Source organism: Crocodylus siamensis, chromosome 4 (genome assembly GCF_052110815.1).
Source record: "Crocodylus siamensis isolate JL-2025a chromosome 4, ASM5211081v1, whole genome shotgun sequence".
In the NCBI taxonomy this organism is placed as follows: domain Eukaryota; kingdom Metazoa; phylum Chordata; order Crocodylia; family Crocodylidae; genus Crocodylus; species Crocodylus siamensis.
Window position 1 is genome coordinate 168,452,537 of NC_143398.1, and position 23,601 is coordinate 168,476,137.

A 23,601-nucleotide genomic window follows, 5' to 3' on the forward strand; every position below is an offset into this window, starting at 1 on the left:
CTACTAATCCATCTTCCCTAGGGCCTATTCTCACATTCCTATCCTCTGAGCAGCTGTGATAGCTGCTAGTCACGCAGCAAACGTGTAGTCAGGAAAGGTGAGGGGTTGCTTTGTGGGAACGAGTTGCGGGGGAATGGGACATTGAGGTGTCCTTCTGAATGAATAGGTCATGTTTAACCCTGAACAGCTTGTGGGCTTAACGTTTATATCTCCACGTGTTGTAGACTTTTCCCATGGGAATCTCTTTTATGAGTAGCTCGACCTCATTAAGATGATCCTAAGCACGTTGAAAGTACAACTTTAGATGAACGCCATTTCCACGCAGGCAGAGAGAGGAGGCCGCTATTTGAGCAGAGGGGAAGAGACCTGTATGGTGACCATTTCTGTAAGGTGTTTGAACTGAATCTGAAAACTCTGTGAACCGCTACTGCGGTGGCTGTGGCAGCAGCAGCAATGCTTGAGCAACGCCCAGTACCGCACTGGGGCTGTTTTGCTCCACGGAGGTAGCATGGCCATGGGGCAGGGCTGGTTTGGTGCAACCCACATGTGGGAGCTGCCAAGGGAACCAGCTGAAACTCAGGCCAAGACCTTCCGTGTCCCAGGGCACTGTGTGTGGCACCTTGACAACATGCACTTCCTACAGTGACTGCCCCTGCCCCCAGAGTAAAAATCTCTGAGGGGGGTAGAGCTGCACCCTTGGGAGAAGGGGCTGAGCCGGCCTGGTGCAGACTGCCAGAGGTGGGTAAACGAGCACAAGCCACCTCAGCTCCCCTTAGTGCCTTATTCCTCCCCCCTCAGCCCCGCCCCAGCGTGACGCAACGGAGGGGGTGGGGCCTGGGCGGGGGCGGAGCTCACGCAGCCGGGAGCGGATCACGTGAGGCACCGCCCCTCGCCGTGCGCTGGGATTGGCTGGGCGGAGCCGCGTGCGGCGCGGGGCGGGGCTGTCTGCGGGGGCGCCTGGGAAGGTGGCGGCGTCGGCTCGCGTCCGCTTCCGCCGGTGCCGGAGCCGGAGTCGCGGCTGGGGCGCGATGCGGCGCTGCGCTCGCCCATAGCCCCTAGCCCGGCGCGGGGCGGGGCCGGGCCGGCGGCGCCGGGCTCCATGGGCAACACCGTTACCTGCTGCGTGTCGCCGGACGCCAGCCCCAAGCCCGGCCGGGCCCGCGCGGGCGCGGGGGGCGCGGCGGGGCCCGAGGGCCGGGCCGACGCCTACCAGGTTGCGGCCAGCACAGCCGAGGCCGAGTCGGGGGACTCCGACCCCGGCGGCTGCGGCTCCCACCTGCAGCACATCAGCGACCGCGAGTTCCCGGATGGTGAGCGCTGGGCGGGCGAGCCTTGAGGAAGGGGCCGCTTCTGCCGGGAGGGCCCCAGGGCAGCAGCGGGCTCCCTGCGGGCTCGGGGGGCGGGGGCTTGAGGCCTGTGCCGTAGGGGTCTGGCGGGTGACAGCCCGGCTGGCTGGGCCCCGTGGTTTGAGGCAGGAGCCGCCACTCTGACCCGTCCGTGTTTTCCGTTCTGGTTCTCCTCCACCGCCTGAGAATCGCCTGCTCTCTCACGAGTGCGTGCCAGGAGCTTGTGCTGTGCATGTCCCTGTGGGAAGCCAGGTTATCGCTGTCTTCTCAAAATGGGCTCAAGATGAGACAAAGACACGTTTCAGACCAAGGAAACTTTTGGTAGAAGCTGGTGAATTGATGTAGTTGCATGGGCGGGGGGCACACATCTCACTGGCCCTGGATTTTGCTGCCTAGTTAGCGGCCACACAGCTCTTTCCTTTTTCTTTCCCTTCACCGATACCTTGTCCAATTCCCAGCCAAGCACAGGAGGAGGTTAAAGAAAGAGAAAGCAGCGAAAGTGATTAGACAGCTGCAATGAAGTCATGCGAAAGAGCTGGGTTTCCATTGGGAAAGGGTGGGTGACACCAGCAGGCAAAGTGTTTCAGAAGACAGTATGGTTTTAAGCTGTGATGGAGACCTGGCTGACTTTGGATGTTTGTGGAAGGGGGATGGGAGCTGCTGCATTCCTAATCTGTGCTTAACGGAAGGAAGGAAAGGGGTGGGGGTGAAGGAATTGGAAATTACAAAGGTTTGCAACATGATAACATCATGGCAGGACAAGGGCAATTAATAATCTGGCCATGCAGGAAGATGAGTTATAGCAGTAGATTTACTGCACTGATGGTCTCTTTTTCACACAACTTTTGGTATTCTGCACTTCCTCATTTAATCAAGGATGTTGGATGTTGTCTGTTCAGACCGTTTGCAATTAAACATGGTTATTCCCGCGATTAGTAAGAATTACTCTGTAATATGTCTTCTTCCTAACCATGCATAGGAAGCTGTGGCAGTTTGATGCTGTTATGGGAATTGTCTAGAGATTACTCGGTTGCTTACTGATACTTGTGTTTGTTTGAACATCAGTGTATACATTGCATGCCTCTGGCTGGGTGAAACATTGCAGGTGAGTTTGCATTCTTTAACCTTTGACTCAAAGAAGAAAGCTGGACTTTTCATAACTGTAACAACTGCACCTATGCAAGACATGCATGGTTTGAGAGACAGCCGGTTTGCCATCTGGTGTGTAGGATGTATGCAATAACACTTAACGTTGATCTTCTGTTCTTGTTTCTGAACTTAGGGACATGTTTTTTTTGGCAGTTGGAATGAAATTGGTTGCAGAAGAGCACAAGGAAATTGTAGAAGTGAAGTTAAACTTCTGTGGTTCTGCACACAACCATATGGCACAGCTGTTGTTATAGAAATGAAATCAAATAGAACAGTCAGTTTCTTGGCTATCCTTTGAGACAGCTGCGTAATGCAGCAATGGGAGAAATTACACTTGCAGTTTAGAAAAGGGTATGATTGCAGGGAACCAGTACAGAGCCTGTGGAAAACCCCTCTCAAATCCATTTTGGTAGGAGATAGTTGTTGAATTCTCTAAAAGTTCTACTAATCTGAGCAGAAAGCTTAAGCCAGTGATTCTCATCTAGAGTGTCCTAGCACCCTAGAGTACCACCAGTTCCTTCCAAGAGTTGTGCAGAGTTCCCTGCAAATGTTAAGCATGCAGACATATTTCATGAGACAGAGTGATTTCAAATAGGAATTCATAATGTTAAAAACATTCTCATCTGTTGTGACCATGAATCTTTTGCAGCAGAAAAATTGTTCTATTATTTTTCTGGACTCAAAACTGAATGAAAACAAGAGGTGACATTTTCTGATGGGTGTGTTGAGTCTCATAAGGGGTGCTTTGAGCCTAAAAGAACTGAGAGCCACTGACCTAAGCCAAATAAACCTAGTCAGAAATAAGGGTTACTTTCTGTTTGAATCAGGTCAGTCTTGCAACTAATACTACAGCCATTCAAAACAGCAGCAAGTTCATTCAAATATCACCATTGGCTTTGGAGCTGGGAAGCATTTAATTTTATGTTTGCAGCTGTTATGATAGAGCAATACAATCCAGAGATAATGTAGTGGCTACAAATTGGTTTTGTGGCTGTTGAAACTTTGTTCTTGAGGCTGGACATAATTCTAGAATTTGAGATGCTTACCTCATACCATTTATAGAAGACATTAGTGGTGCAGTTATTTGTAAAGTTCTGTTTGTTTTTCCCTTTTACATTCATGTGACCTTGGAGAGATTTTGCAACAATAAATGACTGTCCTGGCTACCTGCTGCTTCTGGGTTTCAGTATATTTGGTTTTTGTGTACAGGGCTGCTGAACAAGAATTGAGTTTTTGGAATCTTGGAGTGATATACCTATGCAAATAGACTACTGTGGAATGATTATTTTATAAAAGTATTTCAGGGTCTAAAATGTGACAACCTAAATAGTTGACTTTACAACATAACACACTGCAAGATTAAAAAAATCAAACTAAGACGTTCTTATGAAGGTATAGCCTGGGAAGATGACAGTTACAGTTTTACAGTCAGTCTCCAAATACAATGAACTCTAAATGTGGCTATTGGTAGCTCTGTTGTGCTGTCTCCAGGCCCCGCAAGCATCTGATAGAACTCTACAAATTCTATACTCTTTACTGTTGTCATTAGTGATATTGATTAATCTAGTCCAGCAGATTTATGAAAGGGGTGGTGTAATGGGTTGACTGTTCTTCCTATTTCAATAACTGCAGGATTGGAATGTGTTATTGTTAGCCAGTTTCCTTTCCTCAAGTGATTAAAACAATAGCAGCAAAGGAAGTAGAGGTCATTAGGATTACTCTATTCCTTTCTCAATCTTAGCTATTTTTTGAGAAATTCTTCTACTGACTAGAGCAAGCATCTAGAATTTGGAAGTGATAGTAGAGACTTCCTTCTAAATTTCTGGGTTGAATCAGAATCATAGAAGTAGGTTCGGAAGGGACCTTCCAAGATCTTCAAGTCTGACCCTCCACCTGGGTGGGAGAAAAGACTGGACTCAAATGAGTCCAGCCAGGTAGTCATCAAGCCTCTTCTTAAAGATCCCCAGGGTAGGAGCCAGCACCACTTCCCTAGGAAGTTGGTTCCAGCTCCTAGCCTCCCTAACTGTGAAGTAGTTCTTGCAGATGTCTAATCTAAATCTACACTCTAATAATTTGTGTCCATTGTTCCTTGTCATGCCAGAGGGTGCTAGGGGAAACAGTGTCTCCCCTAAACCCTTCTAGTCCCCACCCCCCAATGAGTTTATAGACAGTCACCAGGTCCCCCCTCAGCCTTCTCTTGTGACGGCTGAACAGGTTTAGGTCCCGCAGTCTTTCAGTGTAGGGTCTGCCCTGTAGTCCCCGGATCATGTGAGTGGCCCTCCTCTGGATCCTTTCAATGTTGTCCACATCCCTCCTGAAATGGGGCGCACAGAACTGGATGCAGTACTCCAGCTGTGGCCTGACCAGCGTTGCATAGAGGGGGAGGATCACCTTCCTGGCTCTACTTGAGATGCACCTGTGGATGCACGACAAGGTCCGGCTAGCCCTGCCAACCATGACCTCGCATTGCCAGCCCATGTTCATCTTGGAGTCAGTAATGATTACAAGATCCCTTTCTGCCTCCGTGCTCTCAAGAAGGGAGTTTCCCATTCTGTAAGTGTGCTGCTGGTTTCTACTGCCTAAGTGCAGCAAGCACCCTGCACTTGTCACTATTGAAACACATCCTGTTTATGTCAGCCCACTCCTGTAACCTATCCAGGTCTTGTTGCAGTCTTTCCCCCCCTACTAGTGTGCTCACCTCACCCCAAATTTTGGTATCCTCAGCAAATTTAAACAGGTTGCATTTCACCCCGTCGTCCAAATCGCTGATGAAGAAATTGAACAGCGCAGGCCCAAGACCGAGCCCTGGGGGACTCTGCTGCCCACTTCCCCCAGGTCGAATATGACCCATCCACCACCACCCTCTGAGTATGACCCTTGAGCCAATCTGCAATCCATCTGAATGTGTAGGCATCAATGCCACAGTTGCCTAATTTTTTAATGAGGATGGGGTGGGAGATGGTGTCAAAGGCCTTGCTGAAGTCTAGAAAGACTACATCCACGGCGACACCTGCATCCCTTGCCTTTGTGACCTGATCATAAAAGGCAATCAGGTTGGTCTGACATGACCTGCCCCTAATCAAACCGTGTTGGTTGCCCTTGAGCATCATTTCTGAAGCGGGCCCATCACAGATGTGCTCCTTGAGGATCTTCTCAAAGAGTTTCCCAAGGATAGAGGTAAGACTGATGGGCCTATAGTTGCCCAGGTCCTCTCTCTTCCCTTTTTTGAAGATGGGGACCATGTTAGCTATCTTCCAGTCATCCAGCACCTGGCCCGAGCACCACGAGCGCTTGTAAAGCCATGCCAAGGGCCCTGCAATAACCCCAGCTAGCTCCCTCAACACCCTGGGGTGGAGAGCATCTGGACCCGCTGACTTGAATACGTCCAGCCCCTCCAGAAGCTGTCTAACCCGGTCCTCCCCAACCTGAGGTCTGGAGGTGTTCCCCTTGAGTCCATCTGGCATCACAGCGGGGAAGCCCCGGTTCCTGCACAAGAAAACAGAGGTGAAGAATTGGTTAAAGAGTTCTGCTTTCTCCTCTGACGCATCCACCAGATTGCCCGGCGTACTTTGCAGGGGCTCTACATTTCCCAGTGCCTTCTTCATCCTCCCTATATATTTGAAAAAGGACTTATTATTATCCTTGATCTTGGATGCTAGTCCTAGCTCTATGTCCGCCTTAGCTTTCCTGACAGCCTCTCTACAGGCCCGAGCAGAGGAGGTATACTCCTCTTTGGAGCTAGCACCCCCTTTCCACTGGGTGTACACCGCCTTTTTGGCAAGCAGGCATTCCCAGACATCCTTGGTGAGCCAGGGGGGCTTTCGGGCACTCTTGCCCCCCTTGCATCGTGTTGGGATGGACTCCCCTTGGGCCCTGAGTATTGTTTCCTTAAGGAACGACCACTCGTCCTGGACACTGAGTTCTCCTGCCCTCAAGGGCCCAAGCGCCTCACCCACTAGTCTCCTCAACTTGTTGAAGTTGGCCCTCCTAAAGTCTAGGGCTACCATCTTGCTGCAGGCCCTTGACACCCTGCGCTGGATGGTGAATTCCAGCAAGCGATGATCGCTATCGCCCAGGTGGTCAAGAACCTGGAGGCCCCTTACCAGGTCATTGCCTGTGGCCAGGACCAGGTCCAACAGGGCGTTTCCTCTGGTGGGACCGTGCACCTCCTGGATTAAGTGGAGGTCCTGTATCTCAGCCAGGAACCTCCTGGAACCGTCTGTCCTGGCTGACTGTTCCTCCCAGCAGATGTCCGGGTAATTAAAATCACCCATGACAACTACATCCCATGCCTTACATGCCTCTGCAAGTTGGCCCGAAAATTCCGGGTCCAGCTCCTCCCCTTGGTTGGGGGGTCTGTAGTAGACCCCCACCGTCAAATCGCTCTCCCCATGGTCCCCTTGAATCTTAACCCAGAGCACTTCAGCCTGCCCGTTGTCTAACCCCATTCTGCTGGCAGAGGATGTGCAGTGCTCCTTGACATAGAGTGCCACACCCCCACCTTTCCTTCCTTCTCTGTCCTGCCTGTAAAGCCTATAGCCCCCAGTGCTAACTGCCCAGTTGAATGCAGTGCTTTGGAGCATGGTTGGAAAACGAAGCAGATAATACACTGGCCTTTATTTAACTGAAATTTTGAGTGGAGCTTTAATGTATGTTAAAATTGCTAACAGGAATTTGAAAGCCTACAGCTGAGGTGTGAACCTCTTTTAACCTTTTTTGCTATGAGGAGTAATTTGAGGTGCTCACTCAGGCTTGTATATTTAAATGAGGAATATTTTTCCCATTTTACCAACGTGGAATCTTGATGGATCAATTGCAGCTAGTTAATGTTGATAAAAAGAGAAACTAAGATATGATGAGGAAAAAACAGTACTATCGTACATAAATCCAAGCGATTAAGATCCACTTCTTTGCTGAAGATGTCAGAGCTCTTAATTTTTAAGTGAAGTTCGTATTCAGTGGTTATGGGCTTGCTCAACAAACCTAGTAGTTGGCCATTAATTTATCTGTTGTTATTAAGGACTAAATCACAGTAAGTCACTTTATTTTATTAACTTGCATTATGCACTGTACTCATAATGATTACTATGTATTCCTGAACAGCAAGATGAATGCTGTTTAAATAGAAAGTGTATATGTCCAGAACAAAAATAATCTGTGTACCTTTCACAGAATGGGGGTTTACAAGACTGATCTGAAATCACCTTAGGCTTATCCTCCAAGGCACAGCCTGGTACACTTGCTCCAGGAGCTCAGTAACATTACTTTTATTACACGTGTCCAGTCCAGTCCAGAATTGAACAGGAAATAGCAATGTGAAAGTCATTAGTGGGACATAGCATCACTAAGTAAACTTTTATAAACAAATTTATTTTTGCTAAAGCTTGACTTACTCATATTTGCTTTACATGATATATTGAACTAATAGAAGATTATGAACAAGGAAAACTTGAGTTTGCCTTTCCTAAGCACCATCCAAGTACATGAAGCTTGGTCATATTAAATGTTTCAGGCTAAGGTTAATTGCATTGTAGTTGCCAACTGATGGCTTAATTGAGCAGCGAGTGTTCACCCTGATTGTATGCAAGCAGCATCCAAGAAAATTGTGCGTCTGTTTTTAATTGCCCATCAAGGCTCTTCCTAGTTTTAGTAATAGCAGATGGCTGCCAGCTTTTAGCTCTTTACATGCTATTTAAGGTTTCTTGCCCTGATTACAGTTTGTTAATAGATATGTTTTAGACTTGTTTCCCATGTAACCCTAACCCTCACTGCCCTATCTAGGTTAACTTTATAGGGCTGTTGGCCTCCTTGTCACCTGCTGACTTTTTAGTCAGATCTTTTGTCCTCTAGTCTTGAAGGCCTGGCTTAGTTTTACTGGACTACAGTGAAACTTGTCTCAGTTACACTCTGAGAGCATCTTTTCCCTTTTCAGGCTTGGAGTTCAGCACTTCTGAACAGTGTTTTTCATGATTCACATAATCAAACATAGCAGGAAAAGAGCACTGATCCGCTGAATTAGTGTGCCTGTGCTCTTTGGAGTCAACTGATGCTCTTTTGTTTTAAGAATCTGAAGATCAGTTGGAAAAGGTACTGAGTGGGTTGGATAATCAAGAAGGGCATAGAAATCCAGATGGGATATCAGGGGGCACCAAATGAAATGTGGTAGCCATATATAGGTAATATGGTGTCGGGGGGTGTGGGGTGGTGAAGAGGCAGGAAATAGGTGAGGGGGAAAGAAAAATGAAAGTTGCGTGTGTATGTACCAGAAGTTTTCAAAACCAGGCCGAGAATCTTGTTAATAGGGATCAGCCTATTACTTCCATGTTGTCAACACTGGAACAATATTTGAAACGCCTATTACTAGTTAAAAGCCCAGACAGAAGAAGGTGGCTTCCCAGTGGAGTCCAGAAGCAGCGTCATACCAAAAAGGGGAGTCCTTTACTTAATTCTTCTTAATGTGCTTAATCGCTACTGTGCATCCATTGTTATCTAGAAACATACTGATAAACTGTAGTCTGACCTGCCTAATGTACAGTCAGTAAATTTTGATGCAAAAGATCTAAGTTCTGTTCATTTTTTATATTTAATTTTCATGTTAACTAACCTAAAGTACGTGGGAGTTGAATTTTCATCCAACTAAAGTGTTTGCAAGCTCAATTTAAAAAAATTAAATAAAAACACCCCAAAAAGCAAAATTCCAATATGAACTTTTTGATGCAACCTAGTAGACCTCTGAGTTTGCTTGCTTAAGTAAAAGAAGTTGTGAATAGAAGACAAACTTCACCATAAACAATCATGATCTGTTTCTTTGCTCCTTCTGTGCCCTTCTCTTTTTCTCCTGGGTTTTATGGCTGTCATCTTGTTCTTCCCTTTCTCTCCTGAAAACAAAAAACCAAAATCTTTAAGCTCTTTCTCTTGTGATTCTTCCCAGAATTGCAGGTGGTATATAATCTTTGCACAAAACTTCAGTTATTGACTTCTTTCAAGTGGTGAACAGCAGTTATCTGGTCAGAGGCGCTTCTGGAGGCAATGTACTGAGTGCCCATTTTATAGAAATATTTTCCCAGGAATAAGTGTAAAGTTTTCACTGTCAACTGGGAATTGATAATAGGGAATGAAAATACTGTAAGTTTGTCCACCACTCCATTTCTGCTTGTGTGCTTTTGTGCTACTGGTAACCAAACAACCTTTATTTTCTTTTTCCCCTTTCAGCTTTACCTCCACTAAAATTTTCAAATATTTCTGTATCCAGAGAATTTAAAATGTTATGTTGTTTTGATTGAGGTTCATGTTATAAGTACTAGCTAGATATGAAAAGCCAACTGAAGTTCATACGGACAAAAAGCCTCTTCATCCATCACAGCATGAGCCTTCAGACCTGTAGAACTTTTGTCTTGGCTATAACGGAAATTTAAATGTCAAGAGAGATTTATTTTTTGTCTCATTATGCAGGGCAGGGGAGAAAATGTACAATATAGTAACCTGATGGGTTTGACATAAGTGAAATTTTGAATTGCATTTCAGGTTACCTTCCTTCAAGGATTCTGTGGTCTGTTTACAGCTTAACTGAGAATTCTGTTTCCTGCATCAATGTAAATAATACCTTCATGTTCTTGGTTTAAAAAAAAAATTAGACTGATGGATCTGTTAGGCTTAAACTTTGTGCTTCTTGGTAAGGAACTGACCTTACTGCAGAAGGTATGGAAAGCTCCATTATACAAATAGGAACAAAAATTATCTGAATAAGCACTTAAGATAAATAGAACTGGAATTTTAAAACCTTTCACCTCCACCTCCTTCCTGATTCTGTCACTGGAAACCCTTCTCGTTTGCTTTGCTTCTCCAAACTGCAAGGTTTCATGTCTAGACGCAGCAAAAGATGTGGCTAAGAGCAATCAGTTTTTAGGACATAGCATATAGTGAATTTCAACCAGGGTGTTGTGGCAACCTAAGGTGTTTTGAGATCCTTCTATAGCTGCTCCAGGGTGTCATGCAGTATTAGTCCTGTTACCTGCTCATGAGAGAAACCCATAAATTTCAAATAGGAATTCCTAGTGTTAAAAACATTCAATTTATTGTGTTCTTTCTCAGTTTTTTTGCAACAGAAAAATGCTAAAAATAAGTGAAAAGTAAGAGCTGGCATTGTCTTGAGGGGTGCCTTGAATCTTTAAAAAAAAAAAAAAAAAAAAAGTTGAGAATTACTGGCATAGCAGAACCTGATTGGGAGAAGTGCTGTATAGAAGACCAATTAATAGGTGGAAAAATCAGCAGGGACATGAGATTTCTTAGATCTGGGTGTGGGAAGTAACTTCAGTCCTCTAACAATGCTTCCTTAAATAAAGACAAAGATTGGGAGGATGCAGCAGAACACTACTGGAAACTTGGAGTACAGTCTTCATCCTTGTTCTCATCCTTGCTTAGGACCCATCAACAAATAAAGCCATCTGGAGGGTTCTGAGTTAACTTTTCCATGTTATTCTGTTCAATTAGAAGGAGCAAAGAAAGTTAAAGTACTGAAATAGGTATAAAAAGTTGCATAAAAACACAGTCCAATATCTGTAAAGAAGATAACAGTAAAACATTATCCCAGGGTGAGAGAGAGAGAGACTGCTTAAAACTCTTGATTAGAATTTGCATTTAAGTATGCTGTGGGATTGACTTATAATCAGAAGAATACATTATCTAATTCAATTTTAGGGGACAGACACAGGGTTTTTTCCTTTTGAATATTTGTTGATAAGTTCTAGATAAAGCCCTTGAACCACTCCTAGTTTATCCCTGTCCTTTCAATGAAAGGATATTGACACTGCTGTCACCCTCTTGCTATACATAATGGCAAGTTGAAGGGTATTTTGATGTTTTGGGCATTCTGTCTGGTAGTTGTATGTAAGAGTTAGTTCCTGAAGTTTATAAGAGTAGGTCAGATGAACACTTTTCTGAGATGGTTTTGACCAGGGATGTCAAACACATGACTCATGGGCTGGATCCAGCCTGCAGAGCCATCTCATTGGGCCTGTGGGGCTCCTTGAGGGGCTAGGAATTCAGAGAAAGGGGCAGGCTCCATCACTCTACCAAAATCTGAGATCCTGTTAGGGACATGTTTCCTCTGCAGGTAGTAAGCAACAGTTGTGTTAATCCCTGTGGCTTCCTGATACTGCTCACCCTGGCAGTCCATATCTTCCCTTTAAGAAGATGGTTGGTCCAGGGTTGACTCCTGAAGAGCCTGGTGAGTTTGATTTCATCTTCCAACTCTCTCTGGTTTAGATGAGGATGGAACCTGCTTTGACCAGGCAGTCTGGCTTTACTTAAGCCAAAACATCCTCATTTTTGTCATGTATGGCATAAAATACTGGCTTACTACAATAGTGTGCACATCAGGTATAAAGTTGTTGCACCAGATTCCTGTCTGTTCTAAAATCCAAAAAACTGAATTTGGACATTTGTAAAATTTAACTTTTAACAGGATTGTTCTGAGCAGTTATTCTGGAATAAAATGGAGTAATTAAAGTCTGAAATTGGATTAAGAATAGCCAGAGCCACTAGATTGGGAAAGTACTGGTTGATGCCTGCACTAATATTAAAAGGTAATTTGAACAGCCTTCCTGTAACTCATAAAATCCCAAATCTCATATTTAAAATATACTTTTTAAAAACAATTTTTCATTTCCCTCATTTAAAATGAAGTCAATAATAAATAGTACTAAACCTGCTTAGTCAGAGGGCCTAATATGCAAACTGCATATTTACTTAACTTTATTCCATGTTGTCCTTTTTCAGAGATTTGATGGAATGTGAGATGTGTGATGGGCTACTAATCCAGTATATTTGATAGTAGTAAATATTTTTTTTTCCTTTCTCTCTTCTGACCCATCCCTTGTATGCAAGGCAAAATTGTGATGAAATGTGGGAAACACCTTCTATAATCTGCATAGATAGAAAAAATAGCTGCTGACAGATGCATCAGAATATCTGTACACTGATCAATGAAATCTGTTGGGCCCTAACATTAAATGGGTCAGGCATAACAATTTCTGAAAGTTCTTTGCTTCATCTGAATATTTTTCTCCACCCAGTCACACTCCTCTCAAACTGTGGTTTGAGTTTTGTTTATTTTTAAATTGGGTCTACCTCCCTATTTGGGAATTTGTGGTCCCTCTTACAGTCTGCCTCTCTGTCCACATAAAATAATACCTGCAACTCTGCACAGCAGATCAACAGTATAACAGGAAAATTATGGAAGCCTGTTTCCTTTCTCTTAAACCTTGAAAAGTCAGAAGCCATTTTGGGATGCATTTGGTAGCTGTGTTAGTCTCAGACAAAAATAAATGCAAAACTCTAGAGCTCTTGGTTTAGAGAGGATACCTTTTATTAGACCAACTAAGACATCGCAAAAATGTTACCTTTTTCTGCAAGCTTTCAGACGCACACACCCTTCCTTAGGCTCAGGGAAAAATAAAGCTGATAAAAAGTCCCCATAGGTAGAAAATAAACTTCCTTTTCTGTAGAGGAAGCTGAAGGTGGAAGTCTGTTCCTCTGGGTCTCTTTACACACTCATGGACCCAGAAGCCATTTCATGCAGTTAAATAGACATATACTGCAGAATATGCTGTCTCAGAATTCTCAGCAGGGGCTATGAATTAAATCCACTTGGGTTATGCTGCAGTGCAAATAGCAGTGGCATGATTCTTCTTGTGGGACTACCACAGGGGGATCCTGATAATGCAGTGTTAATAAGGCCACATACAGCTTTAACCCATGAAATGCTTGTGGGGTTTTTTTTGTTTTTTTTGTTTTTTTTTACAAAAGAGCATCTATTAAACATTTGCCAGATATTAGACCACAGCCTTCATTTTCTGGTACCTTTTTAGTCTAAGTAGCAAAGATAAAAGACATTGCTTTAGTTAGTTTCTTACCAAGTCAAACTGTCCTAAGGGCAGCTGTAACAAAGAAGGAAGACTCGCTTCCCAGTATTAACACTTTGAATTGAGTAATCCACAGCCCTCCTTGTATAAAAACACTGATCCATTTTAAATATGTATGAATAAGGGGTGTCACTGCACTTGAAAGTTTTTAATATATTGTCACTGGTGCCTGAAAGAGAAGCTGACATTGCATGCTAAATTTCAAAATAATTCTCTTTAAGAACTTTGTGGCCGGATTCTGTGTTCCTTCATTATGTAATACAAGTAGTACTTGCTCTTTACCAAGGAATGGAGCTGTAGTCCTTGAAGATGATCAGTTTAACAATGACCAGCTATGTGGCCCTGTGCAGGTAGGATTGATTTCCTATGGAGAAGGAATGAATGGTTAGAAATGTATAAGGATCCTATTCTTACACAACTGTGGTTAATATTAGGAAGGGTAATTTATAATCATGATGGAGATGCGACTATGGAAAAAAAAGCACTTCCTTACTCAGACCTTGTCTTTGCATACTTTCACAGAGCCCACCACAGTCCCTGCTGCAACCAGTGAGTGCGGAGCTTTTTGTTTTTTTGTTTGCTGGGAGGCTGAGCTGGGCGGGAGTGGGGCAAGGCAGACATGGGGGGCTTCTTCCGTGGCTCCCCCCGTTCGGGGAGAAGCAGGCACAGCTGGAGGAGCTGTGGGAAAACCTGCAGTTGCCTGGCTGTGCCTGCCTTTCCCTGGCTGATCTGAATCACTCTGAATCTTTTCCAAATCTATTTGGAGGCTTCGGATTCAATTCAGACCTTTTACTGAGTCTCCCAATTTGATATGGATTATGAGGTTCAGCTGCCAAATCAAGCCGAATCTCCTCCAAATTGAATCGGTGATCGAAGCTTTGCACAGCCCTAATAGACATAGCTAGATCTAGATAGATAGATGTGTGTGTATATCTAGATCTATATATCTAGATATTTTTAAATTAGAATCAGTCTATGGAAAAATGAAATGAATTCTGTCCCCTGTGAATCAACAAGACACTGATTTTACTTTCTGTGCAAATCTACTGAATGTGCCAGGTATTGACGGTTTAATCTGAAGACTGTGTGGCATCGGGCATATCAGTGGATATAACTTGGATCATAGAAATTATGGGTGTAGCATGGAAAACGAAACTTCTTGTGTTTTCAGTCCAGCGGCTAGTTTGCAGACATGAAGATCAAAAGTAAAATTCACACAGCTGATATGGAAATAGAACCTCACAATGCTATTTTGGTCACAATTTTGGAATAGAAATGCACTAAAGTGGCTTGAAGGAAATGGATCATGAAACACCACTTCATCTGAATTCCTAACCATGTTGGGAGTAATAAACTTCACTCTCCCAAGCATCCTGACATATCTGTTAGTCTTATGCCTGTTTTTGTTTTATTTTTTTATTGGGGCTGTTAAATAGCCAGGACCTTTCTGCTCTGATAGATGATAAAGGAAGGGCACTACAGTCATTAATCAAACTGTCAGCCTGCTGGGCCAGAGAAGAAATCCAATCTAGAGCAATGAGATGCTTTTATGACTTAATGGTTTAAATATGTGCTGTATCAAAATGTTAGTGCTCTAAAAGATATTGTCCAGTGAAGCAGAGGATGGTAATAATGCTATCATGGGAAATAAATTACTGTAGGACTCTAAACTATTGTGAATTCCCTTGCTATAAAACTGTCAGAGGGAGTGTTACTTGGGTAAGAGTGACGCTCTGTCATCTGCATTCTCTTCTAAAGTTAGCTAATGTAATGCAGTGTATAAACACCTATCGCTAGGTGTTTGGTGTCCAACGATTCAGTTGTTGAAAAGCAGTTTGTATGGCTAGAAAACTTATTTTATAATCATGTATATGAATACAGTTGGAGCCTAGGTGCTGGGTTGATGTCAGGGGAAGGACATAATATGATCTGCCATGGGACAGGCACCATAATATGATCTGCCATAACATGATCTGCCCATGGGATAGGTACATGCCAGCATCAGTGCAGGGAACAGCGGCACTGGTGGTTACAGAGGTTTGCTTTTAGCTTGTCCTTCAGCTAAAACAATTTATAAATGGGTATTGTGAAATAGAGAAGCAAGAGTGAACGTCAGTTCCCTGTCACTCTACCTGACCTGGTTGGTCCGGATAACTTGACGGCTTTGGTGCTGCTTGAATTATTAACTTTATTAAAATCCCGAAATTTGCAGATGTGCATGTACACACACCCAATCTTCCCCTGCCTTGCCTCCTCCCCCCTTGCAAATTTTGGGCATTGTAGTTCTGTATAGGGATGTATACTACCAAGATTTAATTTCACAGTTGTGAATCTGGTGAGGCATTTGCCTTCTACTGGCTTTCACTTCTGGGAAGTCATCCTGTGGTGGACATTCAGATTTCTTGATACTTTTTTACCTTGTTTTTTTTACTATTTTACCTTGTTTTTTCAGCCCTTTCTATGGCTTTGGCTGTTATTTTCCTCTTCTGTTCTTGTTTCTGCCCTTTCTGTCCCTGTTCTTCTACAGTTCTTTTGGGATAGCTGTCTTACCCACCACACACCACGGACTAGCAGAGCCGACTGTTGTGCAGCCCTGCCCTTTGCCACTGATTGGAGGGGGACAGGGTCGGATGACAGGCAGCCCTCTCAGCTAATCACTGGTGAGGGGCAGCAGCCATCTTGCCGCCTTGTCAGCAGCCTCCCTCCACCCTTCCCTAGGGTGGGCTGTGTGGCTGGAAGGACTGCTGGGGAGCCAGCATCTTATTTTTTTTAGTAAGTCCCTCTTCCCCCACCCCCCACAACAGAGGTTGCCCAATTTCACAGTTTCTGTGAAATCCACACAGTCACAATTTGGATGGGTCCCTAATCATCAGGGATCTGGGTTTTTTGTCGCTTGCTTGTGGCCGGCTGTGGGAAAGCAGTGCAGGGTGTGGCAATGGCAGTGGTGGCTGCCACCGTGCCACTTGCCCACAACCGGCTGTGTGCAAGCAGCGTGGAGCATGGCAGCAGTTGTGCAGGGGTGGCCACAGTATGTGAGTCTCCCCTCTCCCCTGGGCAGGCAGGTGTGTGTGGCCCGTGGAAGGGCACCACTGCCCTCGACCCCCCCGCCCTGCTCCTGGGACCAAGCACAGAGATGCACTCCCTCCCTTCCCTGTCCCCCCTGCTTCTCAATCTAGATCCCCCATCCCCTTCCTTTTCACCTGCCCTGCCCCTTCCCCACACACACACCTACTTGTGTGTGTCTGTCTGTGTATGCATGTGTGCATCTGTGCCTGTGTGTGGGGAGAGTGAGGGGCACCAGCAGGGCTGGGGGGTGCTTTAATTTTAAGGATGGATTTTGGGAGTTTGATCAGAGAATTTGCAATTTTTTGGAGGAATGCAACTATGGTAGTCTTGCTGCCACCTTGACTATTGCTGAGATAAGAAAGCTAGGTACATTTACAACTTTAATTAGGTGTTTGTTGCATGGATCTTGTCCCAGGTGAGAACAACATAATGTCTCTTGGTGCTTTGTTCCGCTTGTAGTTAGAAGTAAGATGTTTAAGCATATGACTTGCAGCATTTTTAGCATTAGATTGACCTTCTCCCCGTCTTTCTTCCTTGAGGTGAGCTGTGAGAATGAAGCAGGTCAGAATAATCAGAGAAACAAATTTATTATCTTCATCAATTAAACATAAAGCAGTTTTTTCCAAGAAAATTAATAAAGATGTCTGAAAAGTAAAAGAAATACTAGGGAATCAAAGCTCATGGAAGAGGTGATATCTTGTATTAGATCAACTAGGTATTTGCAAACAAATTGTTTTATTTATTTGCAAGCTTTTGGGTACACACACCCTTCATCAGGCATGGGAGAAAGCAGAGACTGTAAAAGTTCTCTTAGGTAGAAATGAAAATTCATGTTTTGTATTCATAGGGAAATATTATGTCACTTGATATAACTTAAAGGAAAGAAAAAAACATTGTTCTTTGCTCCTTTCATCCAATTTTTTCACTGAGCTACTGTACAGCTATAGGCAAACCAAAAATTTGCTTCTCATAGAATGCCCATTGTGGCATAAGTACCAAAGGCATTCTGTTACAGTTAGCTTATGACCAAGGATCCTGGTTTTTCTTTCCCATGGGAAAACAGAGAAAACCACAGATTTACCCTTTTTATCAGAGAAAATGCAGATTTCTCCTTTTAGCAGAGAAATGCATGGATTCCCTGCTTTTGCAAACAGCTCTGCTGGCTGGTTTGCCTGGAAGGGAATGGGGAGGGGGAAGGACGGGGCCTGAGGCTCTCAGTCAGCCACAGCTCTGCTCTGCTCAGCTTCACTCTTCGCTCCTGGAGCCTGAGGTAAGTGGGGCTTGCAGGTGCTGGGTGCCCTTCTGGCAGGGTTGTGGGCCATGGCTGGGGGACACTAGCAGGGCTGGGGAGGGGGGGAGCTGGCCCCGCCCCCACCTGAGCAAGCAGAGCAGTGGGGGAGCCGGCTCCATGCTATTTCTGCTGCAGCTGCCTGCTGTTAGGGACAAGGAGCTGCAGACTTGCATCCCTGGCCCCATTCCCTGACAGCTGTGGGCCTCCTCCAGCAGGGCCCCCGGGGCAGGGGCTGTGGGTGGGGGCAAGAGACACAGGTAGGGCGAGGGGCTGTTGTGAGGCCAATGAGGGGCACCAGCAGGGTTGGGATGGCTTTGGGGGTGAGTGAGAGGCAGCTGCAGGGGGCATTGGGGGCAAGTGAGGGGTACCAGCAGGGCTGGGGGTGGGGGGCTTTAGGGGGCTTTTAATTTTAATACTGGATTTTGTGGGTTTTATCAGAGAATTTGTGACTTTGTTTTTTAGCAGAGAAAACCAAGATCCCTGCTTATGACCATCAGTTTTTATGGCATGCAGTCTAATGATGAATATCTGGTAACTAATAGTGATGCAGAGTGCTTCTACTCATGGGTTGCTGCTTTTCCAGGCCTAGATCGGTAGTAACTGCCAGTAACATTACTTGCTGTTTTAGGCCACCTGACAATCGCATGTGAAAGGTATTGATCTTAACCTGTTTTCTAATGGGTAGGAGTTAATATCAGAAACCAATCAAAATATAAATGTAAAGTAATAAAACTGACATTCTTAGAAATTTTAAGTATAGAAACAAGAAAGATAAGTGTGAAAAGTAAATGCCTTCTTAGCTTCAAATGCTGATTGTACCTCTTCTGTGGATAATGTGGTACTTCATTATACAGCTGTTAGTTTGACCCCATACGTGAGTGCTGCTGTGTTCACTCTATAAAAGAGGGAGATGGGACAACTTAATTGCATGAATAGACTGGGTTGCTTTTAGAAACTAATCAGGGGAGAAGATGATTCTTGAACTCACCCCCAGAATAGCTCTTGTGTATCCTATTTATATAGCAAGGGCTCAAAATTTATGAGACTTGAACTTATATATACTCCTGGACTGCTGTCAAAACAATGCTGTTGTACCGAGAGACCACTGATATTTATATATTTACTTATTTAAAATACCATATAGCTGGCCAGTGTCCAGGATGAAAATCAGTGTTGTATACCATTGAGAATTTGGAATGAAATGTGTAAGAGGAATATGCATGCTTGACTTACTGATTTATGAGAAATGTGTATACTGTGGCAAAAAGTAGGGGGGTTGATTGAAGGGAGGGGACATGTGAGAACCTGTCACAGTACTGTATAATATGCATTATCTTGGCTGCTAGTGATAGAGTTGGTATTTGTAATCTGAGGGTGTGATACTACATCAACACGTTGCCTTGAAACCTTTGATTATATAGACTTCTAGTTCGGTTTTACATAGTTCATGAAGTAAATGTGACATATAGAATAAATCCAGGAATAGGGTTCATCAGAATGACATACATAGACAAGAAATTGTTCTTTCCAGTTTGAGCAAGAGAGTGTAGTAGAAAATGATTTAATTCACTCAGACTGTGGAGCATGGGTTGGTATGTCTGCAATGTGATTCCCTCAGACCAGCTGTTCCTCTTCTAAACCTGATGCCAGATCGAAATAGCTGTGTGATGGTTATGACTCTTTCAGTGCTAGCAAATTTTATGGTGACTGCTGTGAACTTGGAGTGAGTTGTAGCTACTTTATGTCAGCTTTGATTTACTGCGTCAAGAGATCAGAGTAACTTTAACTCCTGACATTTACTTGCCAATAGTATACTGATAAATATTCAGTGTAGGAATTTTTTGAGGGGGGCAGGAGGGAGGTTTAGAATTCTGTTAAAAATAAGAATGCAAGAGAGCAATCTAAGTGTCCATGTTTGAATGCAGATCTGTTATCACCCCAGCAAAAATTTTCCCCTCTGAACACTTACCAGACTGCTGTGTCAGTACCCCATCACACCAAAGCAATGTGTTTTAATCTGTGCGTGTTATTTTCAGCAGGTACTTTTTGATGCACCTGGTGCCGATCCTCAGTCCAGAACCCCATTAGATTTCTCAGAGCTTGGTTTCCCTACGAACCCAGAAGTGGTGCAGCCACTAAAAAACATGTTAGTTGCTTAACATGTTTCCAGATCTGGTTCCGTTTCATGGCTTGCACTTCACTTCTTTAGATTCTTTTTTGGTCCTGGAGCCAATTTTTAAGGCTGACTTCATTCATTCTGTAGCTTTCCTCAGGATTTGAGCTCATGACTGACATGTCTTGTATTAAGATGATGATTGTACTAATTTTATAAAATTAATAAGTTGCATATTTACTGCTTAAGTAATCGCAGTAATATCTTGAAAAATGGTTTTATCCCTTTTTAAAATATTTGTGACTGTTTCCTATTAAAATTAATCTATAACAAATTCTGAGTTTTAGGTGACAAATTCAGCTTTCTGTTAGTGCAGACAAATTTTGGAATATAAAAAAAAAAAAGATGATGTTCTTTACAGAAGCTATTTCATTGCCAGTCTTTTTTTAATGGTTTTTTTTTTTAAATAATTAATTTGTTTATTTTATCTACACTGATTCTGGAATTGTGAACACTTTTGTGGTCCTTCTGTAGTAACTAGTGCTACTCATAAGAAGTCAACATTTTTATACTGCAACTTGAGCATTGTTGTAGCAAACTAGAACAGAATAGTTTTAAATGGATATAAACTCTCGTCTTGAGAGATTGTGTAGTATGGTGGGCCGTGCAGTGATCTAGAAAGCAGGTTGACTAGGTATAGATCAGTGATTCTCAACCAGGGTGTCCCATGATCCTTTCAGGGGTGTTTTGGAGTGCCATTCAGTTTTTAGTACTGTTAAGTGTGCAGGCATGATTTAGAAGATGTACCAGGGTTTTCAAATAGGACTCCATAGTGGTAAAACCATTCTGACCTGTTGTGGTCTGAGTTTCTTGCAGCAGAAGAATTGCTTTATTTTTCTGTAGTTTAAAAAAAAAAAAAAAAGAGTAAAAACTAAGCTGGCGTTTTTCGAGGGATGCCTTGAGTCTAACAGGTTGTGTGCCAGCCAAAGAAGTCTGGTATCATTAGGTACCTTCAGCTTTTTCCACTTCCTCTCACCAACTCCTTCCCTTCCTCTCCTGCCCCCCAAAAACAAACAAGCAAACCCCCAAACAAACAACAAAATGAACTCGTCTGTCTTTGCCTCAACTATAATCAGCTGCATCTTTTCCTTCATGGTATATTTTTTTCTTTATCAGTTTCAAGTAGTATTTTTGTACTTTCTATTTCAGATTTAGCTTTGGAATCGAATCCATCTGATCATCCCAGAGCAAGCACAATTTTCCTGAGCAAATCCCAAACTGATGGTAAGGTTAACGACCTTTTTTCCCCTTTCTGAAAAGGGAGAAAGGAGCATGGTAGAACATTGAAAAACATAACTGGCTATTTTAATTGCACATCAAGTTTAACTTGCTTTGTATTTCAGCTTGCTTGAAAAGGGGCTACTAACACAAGAATTTGTAGGTGTTTATAGAAATGTTTTACCCAGACTATTTCATAATGACAATTTATGTCATTTAACCCTTAACATCATCTTGCCATTTCATTAGAATTTCCTGATATTTAGTATTAGTTTTGGGATTCTACTAGTTTGAAAGAGCAGGGTTGTCTCTTCACAGTAACATTAATCCAACTGAAAGAGATGGTGGTTTTATAACCATGACTTCAAAACAGTCTGCTTGTAAAATGAATCGGCATTAATAAGTTGCATATTTACTGCTTAAATAAGTACAGTAATATCTTGAGGAAATCTTATCCCCTTCCTGACTATTTGTGATTCTTCTGTATTAAAATTCACCTGTAACAAAGTTTAAGTTTGAGGTAACAAATTTAGCTTTCTGTTAGTGGAGATTAGATTTGGATTGTAAAATCTGAACTGTTCTTCATCTTTAATGAAGCTACTTTCATAGGTGTTTTATAAACAAGATTTAAAAAAAAAAAATCTGCTCCTAAGTGGGAAGCTGTTCCTAATGATTTGGGGGGCCTAAGCCATCAATTTCTCTCTCTTCATATACAGTTAGTGTTCAACCCACACCACATACTTGAGTTCCTCTACCAGTGGAGTAGATTAAATTGTAAACAAAACTTTTTCTGTGAGAGATCCAGCCTGGGATCAGTATATAGTTAAATAATGAACCAAGCTGAATATTCAATAGCATTTTATATAATGGTGCATTAATATATCAGCCGCATACCAGATCGGCACCAATAAAAGGAAAACTTATCAGCAATAAGGTTTTTTTGGCTGGCATAACTGATAATGTCACCGATAAATGCCACATGCATGAGTGCAGCTGCAGCATTCACACAGCCAGGAATGCAGCCCAGCAGCTTGGAGAGAAGCCTCCAGCTGGTAAGTCTGTGGGAGGGGGGGAAAGGGGCATGGGGGAGGGAAGGGGTGTGGGGGTACAGATTGAAGCCTCTGTGGTGAGGGAAGAAGTGGAGCAGGGGCAGGCACTGCCCAGCCAGGGCAATGAACACAGCACCAGAGCTGGGAGTGTGATGGAGCTGCAGGGGGGTGGAGCAGCTCCTGCAACTGTGCACACCTCCCAGAGAGGCATGGGAGGGTTATGTGCCCCTCCCCAGATTTTTGCATGGGATGAGGGTGGGCTTCCTGCTGTGGGCTCAGGGCCAGGGGCTGCACCTACCTCTTCCCAGTTGGGGGGCTGGACTGAGTGGGTGGGGGCAGGGTGGGCAGCAACAGTGCTGGCAGGGGTAGATGCAGGGTGGGCTATAGCCACCCCTTCCAACGCTGCTGTTGCCTACCCCACCCATTTGGAGCCCTGCCCTTCCCCGCCCCACTGGGAATAAGCTGGTGCAGCCCTTGGCCCTGGGCATGAAGCAGGCAGTCCACGCTTGCCCTGTGCACGTATCTGATGAGGCACATGCCTCTCCTTGTGGGGTGCATGCATCTGCCCCCTAGCCTCCCTTGTTCCCCAGATGAGCCACCTGCAGCTCCATCTTGCTTCTGGTGCTGGGGTCTCATTCCCCCCCTGACTGGGTAGCCCCTGCCCTTGCCCTTGCCCCACTCCCTCCTTCACCATGGGAGCCTCAATCTGTCCCCCTACCCCACCACGCTCCTTTCCTCCCACAGGCTTACTGGCAGGGTGCTGCTCTTGAAGCTGCCAGGCTGCATTCCAGTAAATCAGCCGTTGAATCGGCATTGACCAATATGGCTGGTTAATAATCAGCCATTGGTATTGGCCAAGAAAATCTTTATTGGCACACCCCTAACTGAATATGCAAATTCACCTGAAAAAGCAGAGAAATATTTTTATCGTTCCTCTGTAAATGTCTGGAATAATAATAAGTTTAAAAACTAGGTGTTTTCAACTTTTTTTGTCTAAAGTGTCTGTATTTTTTGTAGTAATAAACATAATGTTATAAAGGGAAAACTAATGCCATTTGCATTGACAGACAGCTTTAATATTTTTGCTGCCGGTATAGCCTCCCTGAAGAACAGTTAAATTGATAAGTCTGTTAGTTTCAGTGCCACAATTCAGAATCCTATCAATAGTAGTAAAATTTGGTCAGGTCAACTTTGATGTTTGGGAAATAAATATCCAGGCAGCAGAGGCAGGTGTTGGTCATATTTGTGGAAGAGAATACAAAGGGAGGCCTAGAGGAATTAGACATCTATTGAAGGCTGTAGATGAAGTCTAGAGTTGCAAATTTCAGACCCATAACAGGTCTTACTTTTAATTTTTATTTTGAAACTTGATGCAGTGTGAACATGA

At 43.8% G+C, this 23,601-nt stretch overlaps 1 protein-coding gene across 1 annotated transcript in view; it reads left to right on the forward strand.

Annotated features, from left to right (window-relative positions):
- The first annotated feature begins 928 nt into the window (after nt 1-928).
- The window catches only part of CCNYL1 (cyclin Y like 1), a 54,816-nt gene continuing 32,143 nt past the window's right edge, over nt 929-23,601 (forward strand). The window contains exons 1-2 of the mRNA XM_090044850.1: nt 929-1,310; nt 21,097-21,171. Of these exons, the coding sequence (XP_089900976.1) occupies nt 1,100-1,310; nt 21,097-21,171 (286 nt within the window). The 5' untranslated portion in view covers nt 929-1,099. The remainder of the gene's footprint in view (nt 1,311-21,096; nt 21,172-23,601) is intronic.